Genomic DNA, 24,558 nt, shown 5'->3' on the forward strand with positions numbered 1-24,558 from the left:
TCACTATCGCTCTGCATCTTGCTCGTGTTGATTCTGACTTTCCTTGTCTCTCTTGTTAGTGCTCTTGCACTGCGGTTTATGGGGAGTTTGTGTGGAGAAGCCACTGGAGACCCAGTCTGGCTCCGTAATTGTACTGAGATCAGGCCGTTCATGCTTCCACGCAGAGATCTTAGACAGATACTGATGTTTTCTGTTTCCTATGCTTCATGCACACAGAGACACACACGCTCAACCCAGAAACACACTCAATCTCTGCACAGACAGTACTGCGGGGTCAAGGCTGTGCACACATTTGCATAAACAAGGAAAACACTGTGTTCTTTCGTATAAGTGGCAACTCAAATGTGCCACATCTCCCATGTCTACGAGATGAAGTAGCCCACAGCACACATCTGGTTAGCTTTTGGGTTGTCAGGACTCATTTCCTGTTTCTATACCAGCAGTCAGTTTGACAGAAAGATAGATGGAGAAGCAGCAGGCTAAACTGTGAGGAGATGAGAGCGAGATATGCTGATGGACAAACTGGTAGATCGGCAGCTGAGCAAAACTGTCTTTGAACTGTGGACACGCTGGGAGAGTGGTGATGTTTAACATTGAAATGCAGACCAACAGACTGGACCCATATGAGGCGTGGTTTACGTGACAGGGGGGTAGCTCAACCAACTGTGAATGCAGCTCATTAGTGTTGGGAAAACAGCGTCTGCTACCTGTCAGTCATAGCCTAAGGTAGCAGGGACGGCAATGATAGAGGTCGCCCGAAACTCATCTATTACTCCACTATTCTGTCTGTAGTGCAGCTGTATATTGTAAATATCTGGTAAGCAGTGTTATGGATACAAACATGTCTGTGGTCTCACATACTAAGACTCAGGTTCGCTATGAATTGGTTGCCAAACAAAAGGAATGTCTGGAACATCAGAGGCTCCAGGTAAAAAAAAAGAAGTGAAGGAGCAGTGGATGTGATTGTCTGGTGTGCGTGTATAGCGTACTGAGAGGCAATCTACTCGTGTTAGTCCAATCATACACTTCTGACCAGCAGGCTCACGTCATCTGACTGGGATTAGTCCTGCTTAGAGCCGCAGACACCAGTTCACGCAACTACTGTTAAAATGGACGACTGACTGACTACAATACTCCCCTCGTTACAAAGAGCCACAAAATGTGTTTCCAAAATAAAGAGGGAAAAGTTAACAAACTTGCTAGCTTAGCTCAATCGCTAACAGGACAATAAGTTCACACAGGTTTTAAAGATTTTTTTTGCACCAGCAACTACTTTCTCGTGTTAGCAAATCATGTCTGTTTTCTGTGTATGGTCCACACAGCAGGTTAAATAAAAGTGAACGGTGCTAATAAGCTAAGCTACATTCCTCCATTTTGGACTCTCTGGAAAAATCCTCAGGAAATCACTGCCTCTGTAAGCAAATCCACTACGATCAGAGATTTTTTCTTTTTTTTAAAATTTCATGACAATGGAATTTTGCCCTTTAAATGCCGGTGTGACCTTTCAACAGCCATTCCTAGCCAAGGCTGTACTTCTGTACTTTGTCATGCATTCCCAGGACTTGTCAACTCTCAGCCTTAAAGGCCACAAACTATTTGCTGATGAATTAAAATACATTCCCTGCGTTTAGCAGTGAATGTATTTGTGCAACAACACAGTTAAAATAGCAGGAGTCAGGCAGTGCTGCATGTCAGCAAGTAATTGAGTAATTTGATAGATGCTGAACCTAAACCATTGCAATCAAAATGTCCCTTTAAATCCCCTTCAACTCAGCTCATGACCTGAACCTCTGGGTTTACTCATATTTGACAGCATCAGCTTTATAGACACTTCCTTATGAGCTACAAATCTGTGAAGAAGCAATGTGTGAATCTGTTTTGTTTTACGTAGTTGCCCCCGGCCGAGTCAAACAGCCGGCCAGCCTAAGAACAGGAAGTAGGCTACACATGTTTCTGAGCATCTGCAGGGGCCCTGTCTAAATACCAGGTGCTGTCAGTATGGTTCACATCACAACAAATAAATTAAAACTAAACTGTAAAGATTCATGGCGGTAGCCTCAGACACTGTTTCATGCTCACTGACATGCCCAGGCAGGTGTCTGAGCCAGGCTGTGTTATGGCTGTATGAGACTGTGTGGGTGTGTGCGACTTCTGCTGCCCACACCATTCCACCCGTTTTCCCATCTACACATCAAACGTGTTTCTCTTGATTGTAAGTATACCCTCTCTTGCCTATTTCTTCCCTCGACACCCTTATTTCATCCCCCGTTGTATTAGGCAATATTAGCCAAACACAAAGAGGAAATTAGAAAAGTGCTAGTGGTGACCTTTGACCCTTTTGGCAGGGGGAGGTCTAGATAAGAGAGCATGGAGGAGGTGACTGTGCTCCCGAAGACAATCTGACCCAGAAGACAAACATACACCTCTCTGTCAAGAGCTTCAAGTCAACGGAAGTTAAGGTCATTCCTGCAAAGACAGTGAGATAGAGAGGCAAAGAAAAACATCATGAAAACACATTTCTTTATGAATTGGAAATGGTTGATTTCATAATGCAAGTAAAAAGTGACAGCTTACATTTTGATATTACATTTCCAATCTACAGTAAGTAGTGTTTACATATCTTATTTGAAAATAATACATAAAATAAGACAAGATTAGATAAATAAGGCACTCAGCATGCTGGTGGCCTTGGGTTTGTTATACATTTTTACCAATTTTCCTTTCAAGACTCACGAACTATTCCGTAGCACAGTGCCTACGTGAAATTCCCAGTGACTATAATTTGTCTTTACGCGCAGCGCCGGTGTTATGAATGAGGCAGAGGCTGTGTGTGTGTGTGTGTGTGTGTGTGTGTGTGTGTGTGCTTGCGTGTGGGGGAGGTGGTTGAAAAAATTAAAGATTCAGAGATGAAAAGGTTCAGAGAGAAAGAGACAAACTGTTTCTGCACAGCCGTCTCAGCATGTTCCTATTACAGCAGCTTTGAAGCAGAGTCGTGCAAGACGGTGCTTTTGGCCTATTCTGAGAGGAGACGAGAGAAAGAGATTTAATAAAAGAGGGGGGAAACGGGGGTTGGTGTGCTGAGAGAGGCACATGGGCAGAGAGATGTCGAAAGGTTAACTGATTCATACGACAGAAGGGAAGAGAGACGAAGGCAGAGCATGCCAGAGAGAAAAGGGCCAATGAGGGCACAACCCAGCTAGAAAGTGAGAACATTGAAGCACGAGAGCGAAAATGAAAGAGAAGGCAGCACGCTACAGTGAGCCCTTGTTAGAGATGATCAATCAGCCACACTGAGTTGAGTTAACAAGCAGGGGCCCAGTCTGCAAGTTCAGTTCCTGCCCTAATAATCCACTCCAAACACACACACACACACACACACACACACACACACACACACACACACACACACACACACACACACACACACACACACACACACACACACACACACACACAAAGTTGTACATCGTGTGTGCCCCTCAATTACTCATATGGAAACTTGAAAATCAGCAAGTTATTCCAACCTGTTGCACACTCCTCATCAAAACTGAAAAACACTCCCGTCCATTTTTCATGCTTCAAAATCAAAGCGTGTCTGTTACGTGTTTGTCGAAGCAATATCACTTTTTAGTAACGCTCCATTGCAAAATAAAAGTCCTGCAGTCAAAATTGTACATACAAGTTCAGAAGCATTCCCATTAAACTGTATCAAACGTAGCAAAAGAAAAACGGAATATCCGTTTCAAAGTGATACATTATTATAAGGGATGCATTAACCCGGATCAGCATTTTTATGTTGTTGTAATGGAGCTAATTGTGATTACTTTCTACTTTTGGGTAGTTTGGTCGATAGCAATGCATCATAATCTGAAAATCTAAACCAAGTAATATTTATAGCTGTCACATTTAGTGGAATAAAACATGTTTTTCATATTTCTTCAGGAACAGTAAAAAAGTAGCATGGATGTAATTAAGTAAAGTGCAAATTCTTCAAAATCACACTTAATTATACATATCTGCATGGCAAATATAAGGCCACAGCCTTTAGTCGGTTAGCTTAGCATAGAGGCTGGAAACAGGGAAACAGCCAGCCTGTTTTTAATCCATACAAACACCAAAGTGGAAGAACCAAATGTACGTTTTTATCTTGTTTGTTTAATCCACACAAACACCAAAGTGACAAATAGCAAGTTGCGTTTATGTTTTGGATGTCACTGCTCCCGGCCAAGAAATAGTCCCGCACATAGCCCCTTGCCAGACATGTCGTTTTTATCCATAATATTTCCTACTAACATTACATCATGTGTGAATTGGTGAGCTTTAGAGGTGCTGGTAGGTGATAGAGCTTAGTTTGCTGTTTTGCAAGCTTTTTAGCTCGTCAGCTGTTGGCTGTTGGTGTGACTGATCTTCTCATCTAACTCTTGCCAAGAAAAAAAAGAGTATTTCCCTAAACTTAGTTAAATATACTTAATTTACACCACTGCCCTTTGCACTCCTGGGTTAAAGCACTCATACAAGGTCAACTTGACCACCTCTCACCTCAGCCACAAAACTGCTCTCACTGTGTGAAAACCAGCTTTCTGCAACAGAGCTGGTATTGTACTGTTACAAGCTGTGAGCTTTTCACCTACTTCCACTTTGGAGGATATTCTGAAAACAGATGGAGATAGAGAATACATCCACACACACACACACACACTATCTCTCTCTCACACACACACACACACACACACACATGCAAAAGTCAAAAGTGAGGTTAGCATCCCAAACCTTATGGTTGAGTCCTCTTTTCCTGATTCTCCTGGTATCACTGCCTGTGGACAGGACCAACAGGGACAGCAGCAGCACCACAGAGCCCGACATGGTCTGTGTCCTGCACCCCAACTCCAAACTCTTTCTGTGTCTCCCTCCCTTCCTGTCTCAGTTCTATTCCTTCTTCCTCTCCTTATTCCAAAGTGTGTCCTTTTACGCGCTCGTGGTGCCTTTCCGGCTGAAGCGATAACTCTCCGGTGCTCATGTGCAGCCAGAGATTTCACAAGCCCTCTCTCCCTCCAACGGGACCTGCCTTTATATCCGCCGGAGAAAAAGCGCAGGGCAGAATGACAGAGCAGAGGGGAGGAAGGGGAAAGTAGAGAGGGGATGAATGGAGGCAGTGTGGGGACGAAATGAAGGAAGGAGAATAGTTTTGGTGAGCCGGTGAAGGGAGAAACAGCATCAGTCGCTGGAAGCCGCAACTGTCTGCTGCTGGCACAGCGTGCGCACATGTCTCTGGGGGAGAGGAGGAGAGGGTGGGTGAAGGAGGGGAGGGGAGAGTGTCGGATAGGGCAGTGCGTGTGAGACCTCCCCCTTGGCCCCGAGTTGCATCTCGCTGCACATCTGGTGATCTTTATGTGAGTTTGACAGAGTTGTGTCAGTGTGTGGGGCATCTTTTATATTCCGTGGCTTTGTTTCTCGTGTTTTGCTCGCGTGCGGTATTGTAGTTGGGGAAATTTATGGTTTCTAAGTGTGAGGTTTGAAAAAACAAAAAAACAAGTTGTTGACTGATGGCCTAGAGTTGAAGCAGTAATGTTAACTGTTAACTGTCCCGCATCATTTACATTCGTTTACATTCCTGATTTTTCTTAGGGACAGGATGTGCATGATTTATGACAGAGTGGGAGGGTATACTTGAACAGTGTGTGTGTATGTGTCCATGTGTGTACACTCCTGTGTCTGTATAATATGTTTGGAGCAGGTGAAGTGTGATTTATGTGGCATTGAACCATAAAGAATTAAAGCATGTGGTGTGTTTCGGGGAAAGGGGCCTCTTTTTTCACAACTTCCCAAGTTACACCCTCTCAAACTAGGACATTACCCCCCCACCCCTGGACCTTTCTCCCCATCCCCTCCCCTCACTCCATTCTCAGTGTCTTGCACTGAAAGGGGCGAAAGAATGCTAAGCCTGCACAAATCTCAGTCATTATTAGTTTTACAGGAGCGGCGCTCATGTCACTGGGAGGCCCACGGCTTCACTCACACAAAAGACAGAGTAAAGAGTTAGAGTGGGAGACAATGAGAGAACAGAACAGGGGGAGATATAGAGATAGTGGAAGAGACTATGGGAGACAGTCAGACAGATGAGCCTGTCCACTTGGTAGCATCACATTATGATCATTATGGTGCAGGTGTGCATTTAAGATATTTTGGAAAAGCTTGCTATGTCTCCCTCAACCTTGAGTCACTGTTGTGCCGGTCAAGCTTCAATTCCTGTACGCAAAATAATGTAGTTTAGTCTAAAAACTGTCTACCACTTAACATTTTCAGTAATTTTCACAGAGGTAGACAATAGCAGGCTCCTCCTTGCTAGCTGCCAACTGACGATTTTGCTAGCTGAAACGACTGCAGCAGATTTGATGGGCTTTAGCTGTAAGCTAACGTTAGCTCAACCAGTTGGCTCAAAATGTCGTGTTCTGATTCGCTTCAACGCGAGAGAACAAATGTAGAAAATTAAGTCAAACTTGTTGTAGCATATTTGCGACAGAGGCAAAATGTGTTGGTTTTTTGTCATGATTTCGTAAAATTGGACCGCACCCTGAGCTGTCTGCAGTTCGTCCACAATTAATGGGGAAAAACTGCAGTTGCACAGTTTGTAGACAGCGTGCTGATATTCCCAGACATTTTCTCACATACTTCATTCATATCCTGCCTTCTTCCTAAATCTGGAATGTATACATACATATTAATAAACTAAACAATTGCATTCATGAACAGAAGAAGAGGTCAAACATTCACACATTCCAGCCTGTGGATATAACAACTTTAAGCGCATGCATACACACACACACACAAACACACACACACACACACACACAGCATTCGGTCTGGACACAGTATATATTTGTACAGTTGTGAATGGATGCAAAATGTGAATTCTAAAAAAAAAGATATATGACAGAAATGAGAGAGAGAGGGGAAGGAACACCTCAGAGATCAAGTCTGCCGAATGTTAGCGGGTTCAGAGACAGACTCTCCACTCGAAAGAGAGAAATTCCTTTCATCTGACAGGCAAAGGCACATAGCTGTTTCTGCAGGGTGGAGTGCCTGTGAGTCTCAAGGGGCTTCACAGCACATGCTTCAACTCTCTGATGGTCACGATTAATTCTAGTCTGATTCATGGCGTAACAGGTCTGGGATGGTTCTGGTCAGGGCAGCTCCTCAGCCGCACGTGAGGATTATAGGCCTATGAGCACGGTAAGTATGATTTTATACAAGGCAAATGGGAATATGCTTAGCATCTGTTTCAAAATGAGGCCCAGCTTGTGCATCTGGATGGAATGTGTGCACTTTGTGGACTAACAGAGACTTTGGCAAATGTGTTGATGGTATGCTGTTACTGCCTGTGTACTCAAAACAATTTGTAATACGTGTAATACGTATGCATGTATTACAAGGTGAATACATCTGTGATTGATTAACTGATACTTCCCTCTGTTACTCACCATATTTCTGGCTGAAATTAGGATTTTGTGAAGGAAAATAATTTACAGGGTTATGAATCTTCACCTGTCATAAATGTTGACTATTGCCTGTTAATAAATATTTTGTCAGAAGAGAAGTTTTTTGTTCAAGGGTGAAGTAGGAGCAAACAAGACCAAGAGTCTGCATTCATGCAGGCAGCACCGTCAGGTTGTACTTTGCTTTGAGCTAAATGCTAACATCAGTATGCTAACATGCTCACACTGATGATGCTAACAAGCTGATGTTTGCCAGTGAATGTTTACCGTGTTCACCATCTTAGTGTACCGTTAACATGCTAACATTTGCTAATTATGCTGCAATCTACCCGAATCTTGGAGAAAAACTCCCTGCGTCATCGAAAAGTGCAATGGAACGGCCATTCAAGTAAGAATACTCAGGCAAGCATACTGTAGCCCGAGTTTGCCGACTTAAATGCACCTGACGTCGCAGCAACATTGCAGCGCAAGCATTGAATTACCTTTTCATAATTTTTGTCATGTTTTACGTAGTGTTTGTGTTGTGAAACATGCTGTAACAACATCGGAGCTGCCATTTTTATTTCCAGTCAGTTGATTTGTGCTTCTTTGCGTGCATTCGGTACTAGCCTACTCCTCCCGTCTCTTTAAACAGGGTTTCAACAGATCCTTGAAATGTCTTAAATTAGATTTTCAGAAATATTTTGCCAACAGGATTCTCTAGCTGTGAATTTTAAGTTACTACCAGGAACTTAATTTTTGCGTTGATTTTGGCGGTCCCTGTGGACAGAAGTGGTAGTGTATCCGAGCACCAGATTCCCTTTGGAAAAACGAATGTTTTTGCAGCAGGGTCAGACAGTCTGCTCCGCATTGTGCTGGCTCTGGTTTCACCCGTGAGCATAGTAGCTCCCACTGACGTAGGTCCTCCGAAGATTTGTTTTGGAATTGGTAATGTTATGGCATTGCAACAATGCAAGCTAACAAGGTGAAAATGGCATTCATTATTTTATTGCACTTTAACGTCTATTAGCAGGCTACTCTGGTGGGAGACTCTTGTGTCAGTGTGCTGAAGCCTGAAGCAGAAGCCTGTCAAAGCCATTCATTCCAAATCGGGGCTGTCAGTTGGTGTCAGAGGCCTGCCTGAGGGGTCAGGGGTCAGCTGCGATTGGTTGTTATGAAATAGACTGCTGGATTGTGAAAGCGGTGACATTTGCACTTGCAGTCCGTAACACATATGCAGCATGACACATTTTAAATACTTACTATACACAGAACACCATCCTAGAGTGTGCCTGCAGAATTGACTTCATCGTACTACATCTATATTTATTCAAATGTGATTTCATCCTGCACATTTGTGCCAAGTCTTTACAGCACTTTGACTCAAAATGAATGTCCTCCCTTTGATGAGCTGTATATCAACATCAATAAAAATCTACTTTGCCCTGTTTTATTGTCTCACTTTTAAAAGGTTCAATGGGCATCAGCTGCGTTTGGTTTTAATATGTGTCTGATAGAATATAAACCTTGAGCAGCTGTAGAGGGCAGATAAATCTCTGACTTAATGGCTGTTTTAGTCTGTGATGGGATGTGTGTTGGTATTATTTATTCAGTTTGAGTTTTAGCGATGTGCTAAAACTTAAAACACATACATACAGTACAGATGCACTCAAAGAACAAGATTGGGTTGTGGATTTATTTGACTATCAAGAGACAGGGAGAGTATCACTGGCGCCATCCGCTCCACAATATTATCAAGCAGATACTTAAACACGGGAATGGAAACATTTCTACGCTGGTTATGTAATCTGCTACTGTACACATATTGGTGATGTCAGCTTCTGTGCTTTTATGTGATGCCATTATTCAACACATTGACATTGGTGGGACAGCTGTTTAAAGATGCGGGCTGGCATGGCTGATTGAAAAACAAGAGACGGTGAGGAAGACCAAGGGGGAAAAGGAAGAAAACATGAAGCTGGAGGACATATGAAATGCAGATGAGTCGATAAAAAGGGGAGGGGGGGTGTGAGGAGGAATGATTGACAACAGACAAACCATGTAGACCAAACCTCTGCCTGAGTTCTGTAGCATCTCTCGGCCTTTCTTTCTGAATTCTTTTTAAGCTTGTATCATAAAAATATATGAAGAAGCAATGCCTAAATCGCCCAAATCTTGCAAACTAAAATAACTCGTTGAATTTTTTTATTCCTGTATCGTTATCCTTCATCCTCTAATCAACCAACATGTTTCAGCACAACAGCTTACTGGCACTATAGGCCATTAGTTGGAGATAATAAGTCACACGTTAGATATTCCATTAAAAGTGTGACATTGTGTCACTTAACTTACTGAAGTCCAGGGGTGGAAGAATAATCCAGATCTAATACACCGCTACTATATTTACTATCTGTAATAATATATTCTAACCTACCATATGTTGTTATCAACAATCTAACTTTGCAAAGTAACTATAACTAAAGCTTTGAAATATAGTTAATTAATTAGTTAGATTCCACCACTGCAAAAGTAAACATTCACTCTTATTCATTCAAGGGGTTTGTCAGCAGTTGATACATGATCTAGAATATATATCTCTGTATGTTGTTAGATATTCAGTGAAGCAGATCATGATGGGAAAGCTATACTGTCAGCAAAAAATGTGGCTTCATCATAGTTATTTGGATAATAGTTGGGACTGAGAAGTATTTATTACGACTGGACGTTACAGTAAAGCACATCAACTGTTTTGTGATTATTATTTTTCTTTTGGTTGTGATTATGTTAATATAAGTGATAACTACGCCTAATAGTTTGGGCATTCAAGATACGACCAAAGGGAGAAGTGAGCCATTTAATAAGAAAAGAGCCATATATGCCTGGCTTAAGGATGTGATGTTTTTTTTAAGTCTTGAAAAAATTAAACATGCACTTAGAGCAGGGGTGTCAAGCTCATCTTCACTCCGGGCCACATCAGCATCACGGTCGGCCTCAAAGGGCCGGTTGTAAATGTAAGACGGTGTAAATGTAACTACTCCCAACAGATTGGTAAATAACTGTCTCTGCATTTGATTGTTTATTCAAATGTTAAAATATTGTACATGCAGTTATATAAATGTAAAACTATATTTCAGCACATTTCTGTTATTGTAACTTAAATCCTTTTAATTTAGGGTTAAGAAACCCAGATTACTCTATCAAAGATCAAACTATTAAAGAAAATAGCAAACACAAGTAATTATAATAACTTTGTTCAAAGCTTAAAATCCTTTCAAGGGTGCGTTTGCACAATCCCACGTGAAGTGTTTCATGTGTTGTAAAGCCACGTTTAAAGTAGTCATCAATATACTCACAATAATATTTGCAAGTGTACAGTAAGCAGCCAAAGAGCTGCTTCTGTGACTGTGTGTTTAAGTAGCTCATCATTATGCCTTTCTATCTCATAACTTCGACTTTCGATCTCATCATTTCGACGATGGGGATATTTTTATTATCAAATCTAACTTTTTATTTTTTATTTTATTTTTTTTAGAAAAAAAGAAAATAAATTCTGGCGGATTCGTGGGCCACATAAAATGACGTGGCGGCACCCCTGACTTAAACTGTCTGAGAAGTTCGAGGGAGGTCAGAGACTTTCTAGTGGGTTGGTGGTTTTGCCCGTCCTGGCTCTCTGTCCTTCTCTCCAGCCCCTGCTCACTCCCCAGACCTGCCAGTCCTGGTCACATGACAGCCCCTCCCACCTACACACCTGTTCCCACTTTCCTCATCAGACCTGTAGTTTCTAGAAAACGCACCGAAAACATTTTACTCTACTATATATTTGAAGATTTTTTACGATAAGTAATTGTTTGTATGTGAGAAACATTTCACCAACAAAGACCACGCTTCTTATGATTGCAAATTAGTTTGAAATAAAATAACATACATCACAAAAAACAAAACAAATAGAACTGAAGCCACCGGGAGATCATTGACACACTTATACAGGGAGACACAGCTTGTTAAATCAGGAGAAACTTAATTTACAGTGAACAAATACATTTATTAAATTGTGCAAAGTAAAGTTAAAATTTTGGAGAGTCGACACTGGTAGAGTTGTTGAAGACAGTAGGGGCAGGTTGAAGATAGATGATGGCATGTGGAGTGGGACTGCCCTCAGTGGAAGAAACCTTGAACACCAGATGTAATGATGAATGGGGAGGAGGGTCACATCGGTTCGTACTGAAATGACAGCTGACTGCACAGAAGAGAACAGGTCTTTAAAGTTTGACAGGAAATATATGATTGGCTGAGGGAGGCCGTGGCGAAATCGCCCACTGTCAGCTGATAGAGTAGGAGCCAGAGAGCGAGAGTCAGAGAGATGAGGGAGTGAATGAGAGCATACAAAGACTGTCCTAATGTAGGAAGTCAGAGTAAATCCTCAAACTTTACATACCGGTAGTTATAGTATTTATAGTCATACAGTTGTAAATTAATTATTTCAAAATATCACTCCTCTGAGCAAAGCTCTATACGTTTTACTGTACTTGACCCTCAGTAAATAATCAATACGAACAATTTGATATTCAAGGAGGGATTTGGTAATCCTTAAATTATTATAGTGGCACCAAACATACTAAGCCAAATTACGAAAAGTGGTAACGGACAAAGTCTATTCTGAATCCAATGCTACAGGTCAGATATGCTGCTGGTTCACACGACAGGAGTTTGGTGAGAGTATATTACCCCATCATTGTACATCGGACACCGGAAGTACCCAAACGCATGTTGGCACATGATTTGAAGACTGGCCATCCCCTTGTTTGATACTACTGAAACAGCAGCCCAACACAGCGACATGTCACCGTTCAGGACTCTCACTCAGGAGATACGTGACTGCCTCTCCCCGACAGTACACGCTCACTGTCACGATCAGGGCAACCAGGGAAGTTACTCTTGCATGTGTCACAACTACGTTAGAGGCAAGACCAGTGTCCAGATATAACAATGATCCATAGAAACTTGTGAGGAGAGAAAGCACAGAGAGTGAGTGAATGACAGCATGAAAACACTGTCCTAATGTAGGAGGTTAGAGTAAATGCCAACATTTTACACAGTTAGTTCATTATTTTACAACTGTATGATTATAAATACTATATTTCAAAATATCCCTCCTCTAAGCAAAGCTCTCTAAGTTTTACTGTACTTTACTCTCAGTAAATAATCAATGCTAACAATTTGATATTCAAGGAGGGATTTGGTAATCCTTCAATTATAATAGTGGCACCAAACATCGTGAGCCAAATTATGAAAAGTGGTAGCAGTCAAAGTCTATTCTGAATCCAAAGTTACAGGTCAGATATGCTCCTGGTTTACACGACAGGAGTTTGGTGAGGGTATATTACCACAGCAGCCGACATCGGACACACCGGAAGCCTGAAGTGAGGTTGAAAAGCTTGCAAGTTCATCTGCCAATTTGCCAGATGACAGACAGGGAGTCTGACCAGTCATATAAAATAAAATAAAATACTTTACAAGAAATTTTGAGGAGTGGTTTTGCCTGTGGCTTCCCTCAGAGCTGTCCAGCTGTCCTCTGTGGAGCACTGGGCTTCATCCACAAGATGACACCTCAACATTCTAATCCCAGAACTCAGCTGTGTTCCAGTTCCATCCAGCATTCTATTCTATTCTGTTCTATTCTATGAATTCACTATTTACTAGTCCAGTGTTCAGCATGTTTTCCATGGCAGTTTTCACAAAACTCCACACATTATGACCCATTCGCAGTAATGATACAACACTGTATATTAAAAAAAAATATTTTGTCTGTTGCTTTGCAGATATTTAAAATCATACATGCAACAAGTCACAACAAAAGTTTAAGCTGTTGCAAGTAACTCCACAAATGATCCTTTTAACATTGCTGAATCGGTGGCAGCCCTCCCATTAGTCTCCCATTACCCCATCTGGGGGTAATGGGAGACAATGACACCCGAAGTCTGTTCTTGATGTCCACTCTACTCCGCCATTTTGTTTTGATTGCTGTCACTGCAGAACATCCCGCTTCACAAAGAGGATGTTGGAAATGGAAGCAGGGTTTTCAGTGCTTTAGTGGCGATCTCAGGATATTCAGCCTCGATTTTAATCCAAAACACCAGCAGAGTTGTGACCGAGACAAAGCGTCTTGACATGTCAAGAGGCACAGGCGGATGAAATTGCGAGAGAATCCGGTCATTTTTCAAAATAAAACTTCCTTCAGACTCTGATAATCAATAAAACGGAAATAATATAATATTTATTCTTCCTGTGCGGCCCGGTACCGGTGGTTGGGGACCACTGCTCTAAACTAAAGCTAACCTCAGTTACTATAAACAATGATATAATTATCAGTGAGGTTATGTCGGCCATATGATCAACATGCAGTAGATTCAGACTAAATCATCATGATGGGCCTTAATGTTGCCACCTGTCCTGTAAAATGCATTTATCAGCTGTTTTTGATTTATATTACGTTCTGCTGTCCCTTTGGCCAGGACCATATACTTTTTCCTTTCTATAAGTTCACTTGAGACTGTTGTATTCATTTTGCTTTTAAGTTCTGAACAAAAAAAGAGAAAACACTCAGTACTTTTCATTTATTGAAGTCACAGCAGTATACAAAAATATACTTGACCATGTGGTCATTTCATAATAAGGTTATTTATGTCTCAAAATGACGTAAAAAATACAGAAAAAAATACAGAAATTGAAAAAAATACAGAAATACACTGCATTATAATTTTACAGTAATATGCTGTTAAGTCATTTCACGGTATGAATACTGTAGAATTACAGTACATTGCTAGCGTCTCTGCTGCCAGCACTTTACTGTTATTTGACAGAGAAATTGTAGTGTAGGAATGTTTCTTTTATATTTATATTGAATGAGAGGACTACAGATGTTTGTTCCTCATTGTGAGAATTAAGCCTCCAGAGAGGCGGATACAAAGATTCATCACTTTACTTTGCAGCTCTGCAGAACGTTTAAGCCTCTTTAAGCTCATTGTTTTGGTTTAGGACACATTTAGGGTTTGGTTCGGTGTCCCCACTCTCGTCAACAAGCAGCTGTTTTGAGCTGACACACCAATACAAATCCACTGAGCGCTGCCTGCTCGGCACCAAATAACGGACAGAAAGTGGAGCGGTCAGTGTCTTAATGGTCCTAACCAGCAGAAAGTCTGACGTTACTCCGCTGGCGGCGAGGGTTTCCTAGTACACAGTAATTGCTTCTTTTCTGTCAGTCTCCTCTTTCTTCACATGAGGCTCTTTTTATTTTCCCTCGCCTTTCTTTCAGCTGTAGCTTGCCTCCTGCTTCTGTCCCCTCTTGTGCTCCTCCTCGGTTTTAAGTTTCTCTCTTCATGCTTGGCTCTCCCAACTTTCTCCCCGCTGGTTTCTCCTCTTTCACATGCAGTTATATTTCCCTTCTCTCCCCTCTTGTGTCCCCCATTTAGGTTTCTCTCATTTCCTCTCCCTCCTACTTCTTCTCTCACCTCTACTCTTTCTCGTACCGCTTTGAGAGCTTTGAACTCAGGTAGTCGTGCTGCATTCCTCAACATGACCCCCGGGAGCAGGGTCGGCAAAAAAAAAGAAAAAAAGAAATTCAGCTGTTTCTATAGCGACTTTGAGCCCAGGGCTTCCACTGCAGGGTCAAAGTGACCGGGAGGCGCTGAGTAGACTTCAAACCTCTTCCTGTGTCTTCTGCTTTATTGGAGTTGATGTTGAAAGGGTCAAATATAGGCAGTCCAATACTGCTGCTCCTCTCCCTTTCTCTCTTTCTCTTTCTTCACACACACACAACACACACACACACACACACACACACACACACACACACACACACACACACACACACACACACACACACACACACACACACACACACACACACACACACACTGAGTTGTGGACCAGGTTAAAACTGAAATTGTCCCACTTAGTTGCTAGAAGTAAAAGCACATGGTCAAAAGTCAAAAAGCAAAGTGGCAGAGGCCGAGATATCCTGCCTTTTACTCTCTAGTAGTGTCATGAGTAGTCTCATGATGCAACTCAACTGCAGCCGATGTTATCCTTATGACATCTCAGTGACATCAACAGGGTTGTTTTGACATCACTATTCAAGGACATTTATCAGCTCAACAGATCAAAATACCTTAATGTATCAAAGAAAAGTGTATTCACTGTTTTGTTTATTGGTCAGTCAGACATGTTTTCCCTTTTACCGGTAAGTGCCGTATAGACGTATGGAAAATTAAAAGACCAAATTTCCTCACGTTTCAAGTAACAGAAGCTCTTAGGTTCACTGGATTGGAGATCCTCCTCATTTTGAGTCTTCCTTTCCTTGATAATAGGTGGCCTCTGCTCTCTCTTGGCAGTCAGCCATGGCATACAATGTGTGAGCATGTCTTTGTGTTTGAGTGTGTGTTTGGTTTTCATGTAGAGTTTCCATGAAACATGGATTATGTCTTTGTTCCTGTCTGGCAGATCAAAGGCTTGTGTTATGTTGTGACCAACTCTCTTGTTGTGGCAAGTTTTCTTTTCTGCAGTCTCTTTCCTGTAGAGTGTGTATGACAATGCGTGTGTGTGTGTGCGTGTGTGTGTTTGCGGATTTATGCAGAGTGACATGTTTATTTGTGCTTGCTTTATACCAGGTTGAAGATGTTTATCGGGTGCCTCTTGTTGGTTCGGGGTTATGAAAGCTAGTTTTCTTATTGGTTGCACATACCAAACATTCTACAGCAGAGGAAGTAAATGAAGAAAAGCTTTTCTCTGGGGTTTCAGGCTGCATTGAAGTTGGAAAGAAACTCACAGAACCATTTAGACCTTATTGTGTTGTTCCAGTGATGCAATTTAACACTTCTAATTGTGTTAATGGGAGCATGCTTCATATATTGTTACTTACAGCAGCAAAAGACTCTACATTCAGTTCAACCACTGAAACGAAAACCGATACAATTTACTATGATTATGTTGTTTGGTCTACATCTGTAAATTCCACAATCCTCCCTGTGGTATAATATCTGGACAAATCTGCACTTTTCAGCTCAGTTCTATTGTTGAGAAGGTTGCAAATGCAATATCAGCAGCTTCTCACTGGAGGGAGCCACAGTCACATTTTCCCTCTGCAACCCAGCATCTATGTGACACGACTGCAATACTAGACAAACACGTTCAACAACAAAGTCAGACTTTAAGACAGGATCTGTAGCACAGGCTTTTTGAATCAACTTCTGAACTTGTGATTTTGATCGAAATCAATTAAAAAAATCAGCAGATTCTATTGTCACATTCCTGAAATAAACAGTTTCTGATTGTTATGTTACTGCAGTTTAGTCCATTCCAGAGAGTGAGTTCAGTACATTACAATCATTTAGCAGACGCTTTTATCCACAGCGACTTACAATTCAGTATCTATCTATACACCGCAGGCACAGCTACGGGAGCAATTTGGGGTTAAGTGTCTTGCTCAAGGACACATTGACATGTGACTAGTGGAGTCGGGGATCGAACCGCCGATCCTCTGATTGAAGGACGGCCCTGCGCTCCACTTAGCCACGGTCAACCCAGAGTTCAAGGTTCAATATGAACACTTTAGGGACTGTACAAAAATGGCCGCGGTAGGGAGGAAGGCTGAAGCTAATTTAAAAAAAGCAAAACCCCGCATTAATACTATTTGCCCCTTGACTTAGAGAAAAACTGCAAAACTCTCTCACCAATATCTTAAAATGCTACAATGGGTAAAACTATTTTAACAATAAATAACAAAAAAAAGGAAAAGCATACAAGCGCTTAATTTCCACATTGTGTACAACTATTACACACATTAAGATTTAGATGATAAATTGTCAAATTTAAAGCAAACATCTGACAATTTTGGTACAGTCCCTTGCGTTCTTTTAATGACAGATATTTATGAATGAGGCAGAAGACTGAGGCAGAGATGAGGCAGAGAATATTCATTTTATCCATAGGCAGTAATGCCAGTGCCTTCCTCCCATGAAGGGAACATAATTAGAACGCTTTGATGAATCCTCAACATCCATCAACTCTCTGGTCTTCAAAGTACTGAACAGTACAGGACATAAGTAAGAAACAGCCTGTGTCAGAGGAATGGTGTTAAGTTATAAATAGGACACCACCTTCATTTTAATTAGCTTTTTACTTTATTTGAGGTCAGCTTCAGCTTTTAGCATTAACTTAAATTTAACATTTACGTGGTGGTGTTGCTTTAATCCAAATTACAGTAGAAGGCTTCAGGGACTTGTGAAGTGGAAGGGAAATGGAGAAAGGACTGAGCAGGGTAATGAGAAGCATTTCCCCATACATCGACGGATTTAATTGATCATAAAGAACAATGAGCAAAAGGGAAAGTCCAAGTTTTCCTATAATGCGGCAGAGCAAAATAGCAGAGCCTGTTGCTCTTTAATAATTCACATCACATGTATTCCCTGTTTTTGCTACACTAACTTCTTGAAAATCCACTGAACACCATCACATGAGTCCAAACTACAATAATGTGTGACTGTGTTTTTTCATATTAAAGAGGTTTCTGCAACTGATTCTCTACTGACTGTGCTGTATTTACTGCTATTGTTTAAAGTTGTGGGGTCATAACCACAGTAATGATGTGGGCGGGGCTACAGTATGTGTTGGCTTGCAGAGAGGACTAGAAAAAAAGTTTTTTTTTTATTGCATCTGAGAGCCAGGGGCATTTGAATATATTGCTGCCAGATTATTTTTTTAATCTCTCACAATAAAATTGATGAATGAAGATAAGTGCAAACATCTGTTTATTTTAACATGTATTCAAATGTATTTTGGAACAATGGTGGGATACAAACTAATTATTGACACCTGAGTGTACAGATAAGGGGAAGAGTCGCCATCATTTATTCATGTTTCTTACAAAATGTATATCATCACAAAAGAAGAAACATACACATTTTCTGTTTCATAGTTCACTTTCACCATTCTCATCGGTGTCGTTTTCTGCCACATCAGCCAACTGTTTCAGTGAGAAAGCTTTGACACACCAACTGTACACTATACCTGCTCAGCACCAAAACGCAGCTGATGTACACAGTGGAGCATTTTGCAGCTAAAGAACCATATATGTCCCTCAGGGGTTGGTGAAAACCAAAAAAGAAATAAAACCACACTGAATATTGGACTTGCGTTTATTTGGTGGCCGGAGACACAACTCAAAATGAATGCAATGTTGCTTTGTGTCTAACTGTTTGTGCTAACTATTTGCTGGCAAGTTCACCATTTCAACTTAAAAATATATGAGCGTTTTGTTTACAGCTTGTTTCCCAAAGTGGCCAATGCATCAGCTATCGCTTTGGTCACAGGTTTCAGTTTTCTCTACACCTTTGTTATGCCATTTCTCTTTTACAGTTGTATCGTGTTGTCACACGCTGTCACAAGCAACTCAATGTGAAGTCAGTGGGGAAGAAACTCCATTCGAGGGACAAAAGAAAAAACTTTGACAAGCAATCGGCCATGAAATGAACACAGCCATAGAGTATCATGACATTACAAGTTTTGCACAGTTGCTCTCTGAATAAAACCCCAGGTCCTTTGGGAGTAGATGCCAATAAATCCTGATTGGTGGTGTTGAAGGGTGGTGCTGCATGCCATGAAGGTCTAAAAATCTCATTTTGGTAGAATAGGCTTACTGGGCTGTTACAATGCAGAACGGAGTATAAGCACATCCATTGTGTCAGATTTAATGCGTTGGAAGAATAGGCTCGGGAAAATGACAGACACCGTGACCTTGTATTAGTGATTTGAGCTCTTTCCTACGCTAACAGAAATGTTAACATACAGTCAATGAAGTTACAATTCTTCTCTATTCTACCCTTTGCAGCTTCTTGTTTGTTTCTAGCGGACAGCAAGTTAGCGTGACGGAACAGATCACAGGGAATTTTACAGCAACAACTCAAAGCTGAAATCCATTTCTTTGATATGCACAGTAGGCACTCCATGTACTTGCAATTAACTATCAAAGCATCCTTCTCACTCACCAGCAATGGGCGGTCCAAGCAGGCCTCCGCTACTACGTATGAGCACGAAGAAACCCAGCGCACTTCCGAGCCCGTTGACGCCCACAACCTCAGCCAGCACGGTGATGTGGATGGCTGCCGTGGCACCGTACACCAGGCCGAAAGCTGAACGAGGAGGCCAGCGGGCAGAGGAGTAACACGGTTCCCAGCAGAATCACTGTAGCGGTCAGCTGCTGCACCTGGTAGAGACTCAGGAGACAGACATGTGCATCAGCTGTTGCACTTACAGTGGCCTCCACATGCACTTTTCATGTAGGCAGACCATTGCTTATTTACAGGAATAGATCAATATTTTGAGAAATATGCTTATTCTCTTTCTTGCTGAGAGTTAGATGAGAAGAGTTATACCACTGTCATGTCGTTACGCTAACTATGATGCTACAACCAGCAACTGGTTCGCTTAGCTTAGCATAAGGACTTAAGGCTCTCTCCCTGTACACCAACAGCTGCACCTCCAGTCACCAGTCCGTCAAGCTCCTGAAGTTCGCGGATGACACCACCCTCATTGGACTCATCTCTGGTGGGGATGAGTCCGCCTACAGGTGGGAGACTGACCATCTGGTGACCTGGTGCAGGTTGAACAACCTGGAGCTCAACGCTCTAAAGACAGTGGAGATGGTTGTGGATTTCTGCAAGAACGCAGCCCCACATGCCCCGATCACTGTGTGTGACTCCCCCGTCAACGCTGTGGAGTCCTAACGCGTCCTGGGCTCCACCATAACCCAGGACCTCAAGTGGGACCCTAACATCAGCTCCATCACCAAGAAGGCTCAGCAGAGGATGTACTTCCTGAGGCAGCTGAAGAAGATCAACCTGCCAAAGACAATGATGGTGCACTTGTACACTGCCATCATTGAGTCCATCCTCTGCTCCTCCATCAGCGTCTCAGCGTATCATTCGTTCTGCTGAAAGAGTGATTGGCTGCAATCTGCCGTCCCTCCAAGACTTGTTCGCTTCTAGGACCCTGAATCGGGCAAGAAAGAGTGTAGCCGACCCCTCTTACCCTGGACACAGTTTGAGTCCTTTCCCTCTGGCAGGACCAAGACCTCACAAGAACTGTTTCTTCCCATCTGCAGTTGGGTTCATCAACAAAGCCCGGGACCTCCACTGACTCTGACTCTTACACCCCCAGGACAATTTCCTACCGTTACACACCCTTGCACATCATTTCTATATTAAAATACACTTGCCACTTTTATATTATACTTGTTTTAACGTACTGTTATCTGTTTGTTTGTTAACTCTATTTTATTGTTAATTTTAATAATTTTCTATTATTAAATTATGTCTTGATTCTTGCACTGTGTTTATTGTTTGTTGTTATGCAGCAGTCACCAAGTCAAATTCCTTGTATGTGTAACTTGGCAATAAACGGTTCTGATTCTGATTCTGATATTCACTGTATGGACAGGATTGTAGTGTCTTTTCAGATATGTGATTTTCAAAATGTTGTCGCTTTGTTTAACGACTAAACTGAATGTACCATATCCACCAGCCTGAGGTTTGCCACCCAGCCAAAAAACACCCTTCCAAACAGGTCCAACGCTGCAGAGATGGACATGAGTGCAGCCGCCTGGTACTCTTCAATCCCCTTACTACGAGCATATGGAATCAGGAACAGAGCTGGGGCAAAGAAACCCAGCGCAGAAAACACCCCAAACATGGAGTAGACCATGAACCGAGCAGTGGTGATGAGGTAAATCTACGTATTTAAGGATTTTGGTCCTTAGTTCGTCCTTCTTGGTCCTGTTGTCTGAGACTTTCTTGGTTGAATTAAGACCCTGATCAGACCCCTCAGATACACTCAGCTCTGCATCTTGGCAGCTTGGTTTGCCTTGCTCTGAGTTGTCTATTGGTAGCAATTCCAGGGACAAGCCTTCCTCCACTGCTTTGACCTCACAAGTCACGTCTCTGGTGGCTTTTAGTGGCCTCAACAGCATCCCGCACACACAGAGGTTAATATATATATATATATATATATAGATATATATATAGTAGGTTTAAGGACATTTAGTTGTTTTATTTGGGGCAACACAATTGCAATATGTACTTCACAGCAGGTAAGAAGTCCTATTTATTTTCAAGTTGCATAAAAGAAGATGTTCTCTTATCTTATCTAATTCAGTTTGATTCATATTCTCAGTGAAAATAGACATTGAATTAAACAACAGATAATAATTTTGAGTTTTTATATTAACACTATTTTCTCTTGCTGCTTGAGTGAGCCTACATTTGCAGCAGATGATAATTTTATTTACCCACACACTCATTTTGAAAAGCAAAGAAGTCTGTGTTTGTTCAGAGACATCTGGAAGGTCAAAAAGAGTGGAGGGATTTTAAAAGACATGACTATGAAGTCTAGATAATATTGTTGAAATTGAGGGTTATAACATGTATTGATGCCCTATAGTGTAAAGTATTTTTTTCAATACAATTTACAGTATTTTATAAATATGCATATCTACTATCATGTATGTTTTCTTTCTTTCTTTTCGTGTTTATTTTCTTTTTTTCTTACTGTTATGTCGTAGATTTTGTTATTATAAATGCTTCTATTGTTTCTGTTTTTAACATGTAAAGTGTCTTTGAGTGCCTTTTAAAGCGCTATATAAATAAAATGTATTATTATTATTACTTATATTCTGGTAATTACCCACAAAGTGAATGGTAGCCACTGCAATGGAGGTAATTCAAGCTGTTCCTGTTGCTGTGGTTTCAAAGTATTGGTGTATCTCGACGTAGAATACACCAAATGCTTTAATGACTCCAAAGGTCAGGCCAAATACCAGGAAGCAGGAGAGCAGAATGTTATGTTAAACACATGTGCACTTGAGCGGCTAACCTGGAAAGACGTTTGGAACCCATTTTCTCCGTTCCTCAGTGTGTTGAGACGCTGAAAGCAACAACACGTGCAGGGCTAAGTTCCATCAACATGTGATTCAGAGTCAAGAGCAAGAGAGAAAGAATAGATATGACCTGAAGTATATTCAAATGTTGTATGGTTTTGTAATAGAGAATACAATATTGTAAATATTTATGACTAAATAAGGAACAATCAAAGATTAAGTTTGGAATTTTCCAAATAATTCCTATCATTGTGCAGCAGTGCAACATGCGGGCCATGTGGATTTAAAATTGGGAACCAATGCAATCGTTACACCTATCATGTCCCACCATGAAGTGCCACTGTGTCAGACAATATTAATTGGCACATGATAAACACTGTAATGCAGGGATCAATCTACAGGCTCAGACAACCGAGTTAATGTTCTGCATGCATGGGGCAAGTCAACGCAGTGGGACGCCCAGCAAGTCCTTTCATATGTGATAAGCTTCCCCATGTTCACATCCCTCCTGCTGTCTCACAGACAGTTTGCATGAATCCCCTGATGATCAGAATGTGTCACAAGCCAAAACCAACAAGGTGCTCAGAGTCCTAAGAGCAAAATGTTTTCACAACACATGAAACCAAGACATGAGTCTGTAATGCTCACGAAATTACAATTACAGTTTCTGTTCTGAGATATTGAGCATCAAAGATTTGGCCATCTAACAAAACAACAATGTAGCCTACATGATGATCTATCTATCTATCTGTCTGTCTGTCTGTCTGTCTGTCTGTCTGTCTGTCTGTCTGTCTGTCTGTCTGTCTGTCTGTCTATATAGCTCACAAAATAATAATTCAGGAAGGAAATGTTGTTAACCACTTTTCAAATGGTTGTAAGTAGGCATGCCTGGATTTGAGATGGCTTCATTATCCCACAAACAGCTCAGACAAATGCTTCATAAATTACCATTAACTGCCTCTCACTGGTCCAGCCTGCCAATAAACGTCAGCCAACGATTAATTCAGCCAATTAACTGCCTCTTTTATGAGCTTTACAGTTCACTCAAGGGGCACATACGAAGGCTTTTGATGTGTCAGGTCGTTATTGCAGTAACGATGTGACATGCCCAAAGTCAAAGCCCCATGGGGATAAGCATCTTTAAAGTGAACAGTTGTTCAGGCCAAGTTATTTGGGCTCCTGAGTCAGCAGACAACGGCAAAGAAGTTTTTTAGTCTTGCTTTAATAGGGCAACACATTATTACTATTCATGGACTATTGATCACGTTAGAGCTTCAGGAACTGCCGGCACAACACTAAACCACTGAACTTACGATATGGGGCGACTCATCTGCTGAAGATCACTGTGTCGTACTAGAGCTTGGACAGACAGGGGGCGGAACAAAATAATCAATCCTCTGCATCTGTCCAACACCCAGACAATCATTTTGAGAAGATCTGTTACATAATATCATCAATTGTCCCTGGCTTTTTCACAGGATCTTCTGTAATTTGACTTTCATAGACCAAGCTTGCTTTTGGTGCACTGATCGTTGAATTATACTTTCCCAACGGGTGTTCTATAAACACTTAAATATTTATAGGCATGGGTGATAAATTATAAATCTATGGTGGGGATGACTGAGAAGGCGAGAGCAGTGGTATAGATGGAGAGGAACACCCTCTGAATAATGAATATGTGCTGGAGAGGCCTGACATGCAGGGCACAGAGGGACGGACTCCTCTGATGTCTTTTCTGTTCTTCACTAGTTTCACTGCCTCTCGCTTCATGTCTGAATTCATGCTGCAGCAGGGACTTGTTTGTCTGTGCAGGCTGCCCTTAAATGTCAGCAAACAAGCCCTGAAGAAATAACCTCTCACTGTTTGTCTTTCATACACAGTCTCAGCGCCTTATGGATGCAAGTGCTGTCCATGGTAACCCTGCAGCATGTGAAGAAAAGACCACACGGCGCTGATCCTACTCCAGATCATTAATTTTTGATCTGGGTTCATCTTGCACAACCACATGGGCTGTATTGCCTTCATTTATTGAGGGTTTTTCAATGATTTACTCAATTTCATTTGAAAAAAAGACAGAAACAGCTATTTCTGGGAATTTCAGCACCGATTTCTGAGGTAACATTGCTGACTTGACCTTTCCTGTTGTTTATTCCACGTTTT

General features: G+C 41.6%; 2 protein-coding genes across 3 annotated transcripts in view; both read right to left on the reverse strand.

Moving 5' to 3' along the window:
- The window catches only part of wfdc1 (WAP four-disulfide core domain 1), an 11,885-nt gene extending 6,650 nt beyond the window's left edge, over nt 1-5,235 (reverse strand). For both annotated transcript variants that reach the window (XR_013772398.1, XM_079279577.1), the window contains exon 1: nt 4,771-5,235. Coding sequence is in view for 1 of the 2 variants with exons in the window: in XM_079279577.1 (XP_079135703.1) it covers nt 4,771-4,863 (93 nt within the window). In the remaining variant the exon portion in view is untranslated. The remainder of the gene's footprint in view (nt 1-4,770) is intronic.
- Nucleotides 5,236-19,505: 14,270 nt separating this feature from the next.
- Nucleotides 19,506-21,504, reverse strand: LOC306776496 (monocarboxylate transporter 2; the record flags this gene model as incomplete). The annotated part of the gene is given in 4 exon segments (XM_079267206.1): nt 19,506-19,659; nt 19,661-19,731; nt 21,036-21,249; nt 21,251-21,504. Coding segments are annotated over 4 exon segments (693 nt in total), but the record flags the coding sequence as incomplete, so codon positions are not given.
- Nucleotides 21,505-24,558: the final 3,054 nt, after the last annotated feature.

The sequence above is a fragment of the Melanostigma gelatinosum genome (assembly GCF_949748355.1).
Source record: "Melanostigma gelatinosum genome assembly, chromosome: 1".
In the NCBI taxonomy this organism is placed as follows: domain Eukaryota; kingdom Metazoa; phylum Chordata; class Actinopteri; order Perciformes; family Zoarcidae; genus Melanostigma; species Melanostigma gelatinosum.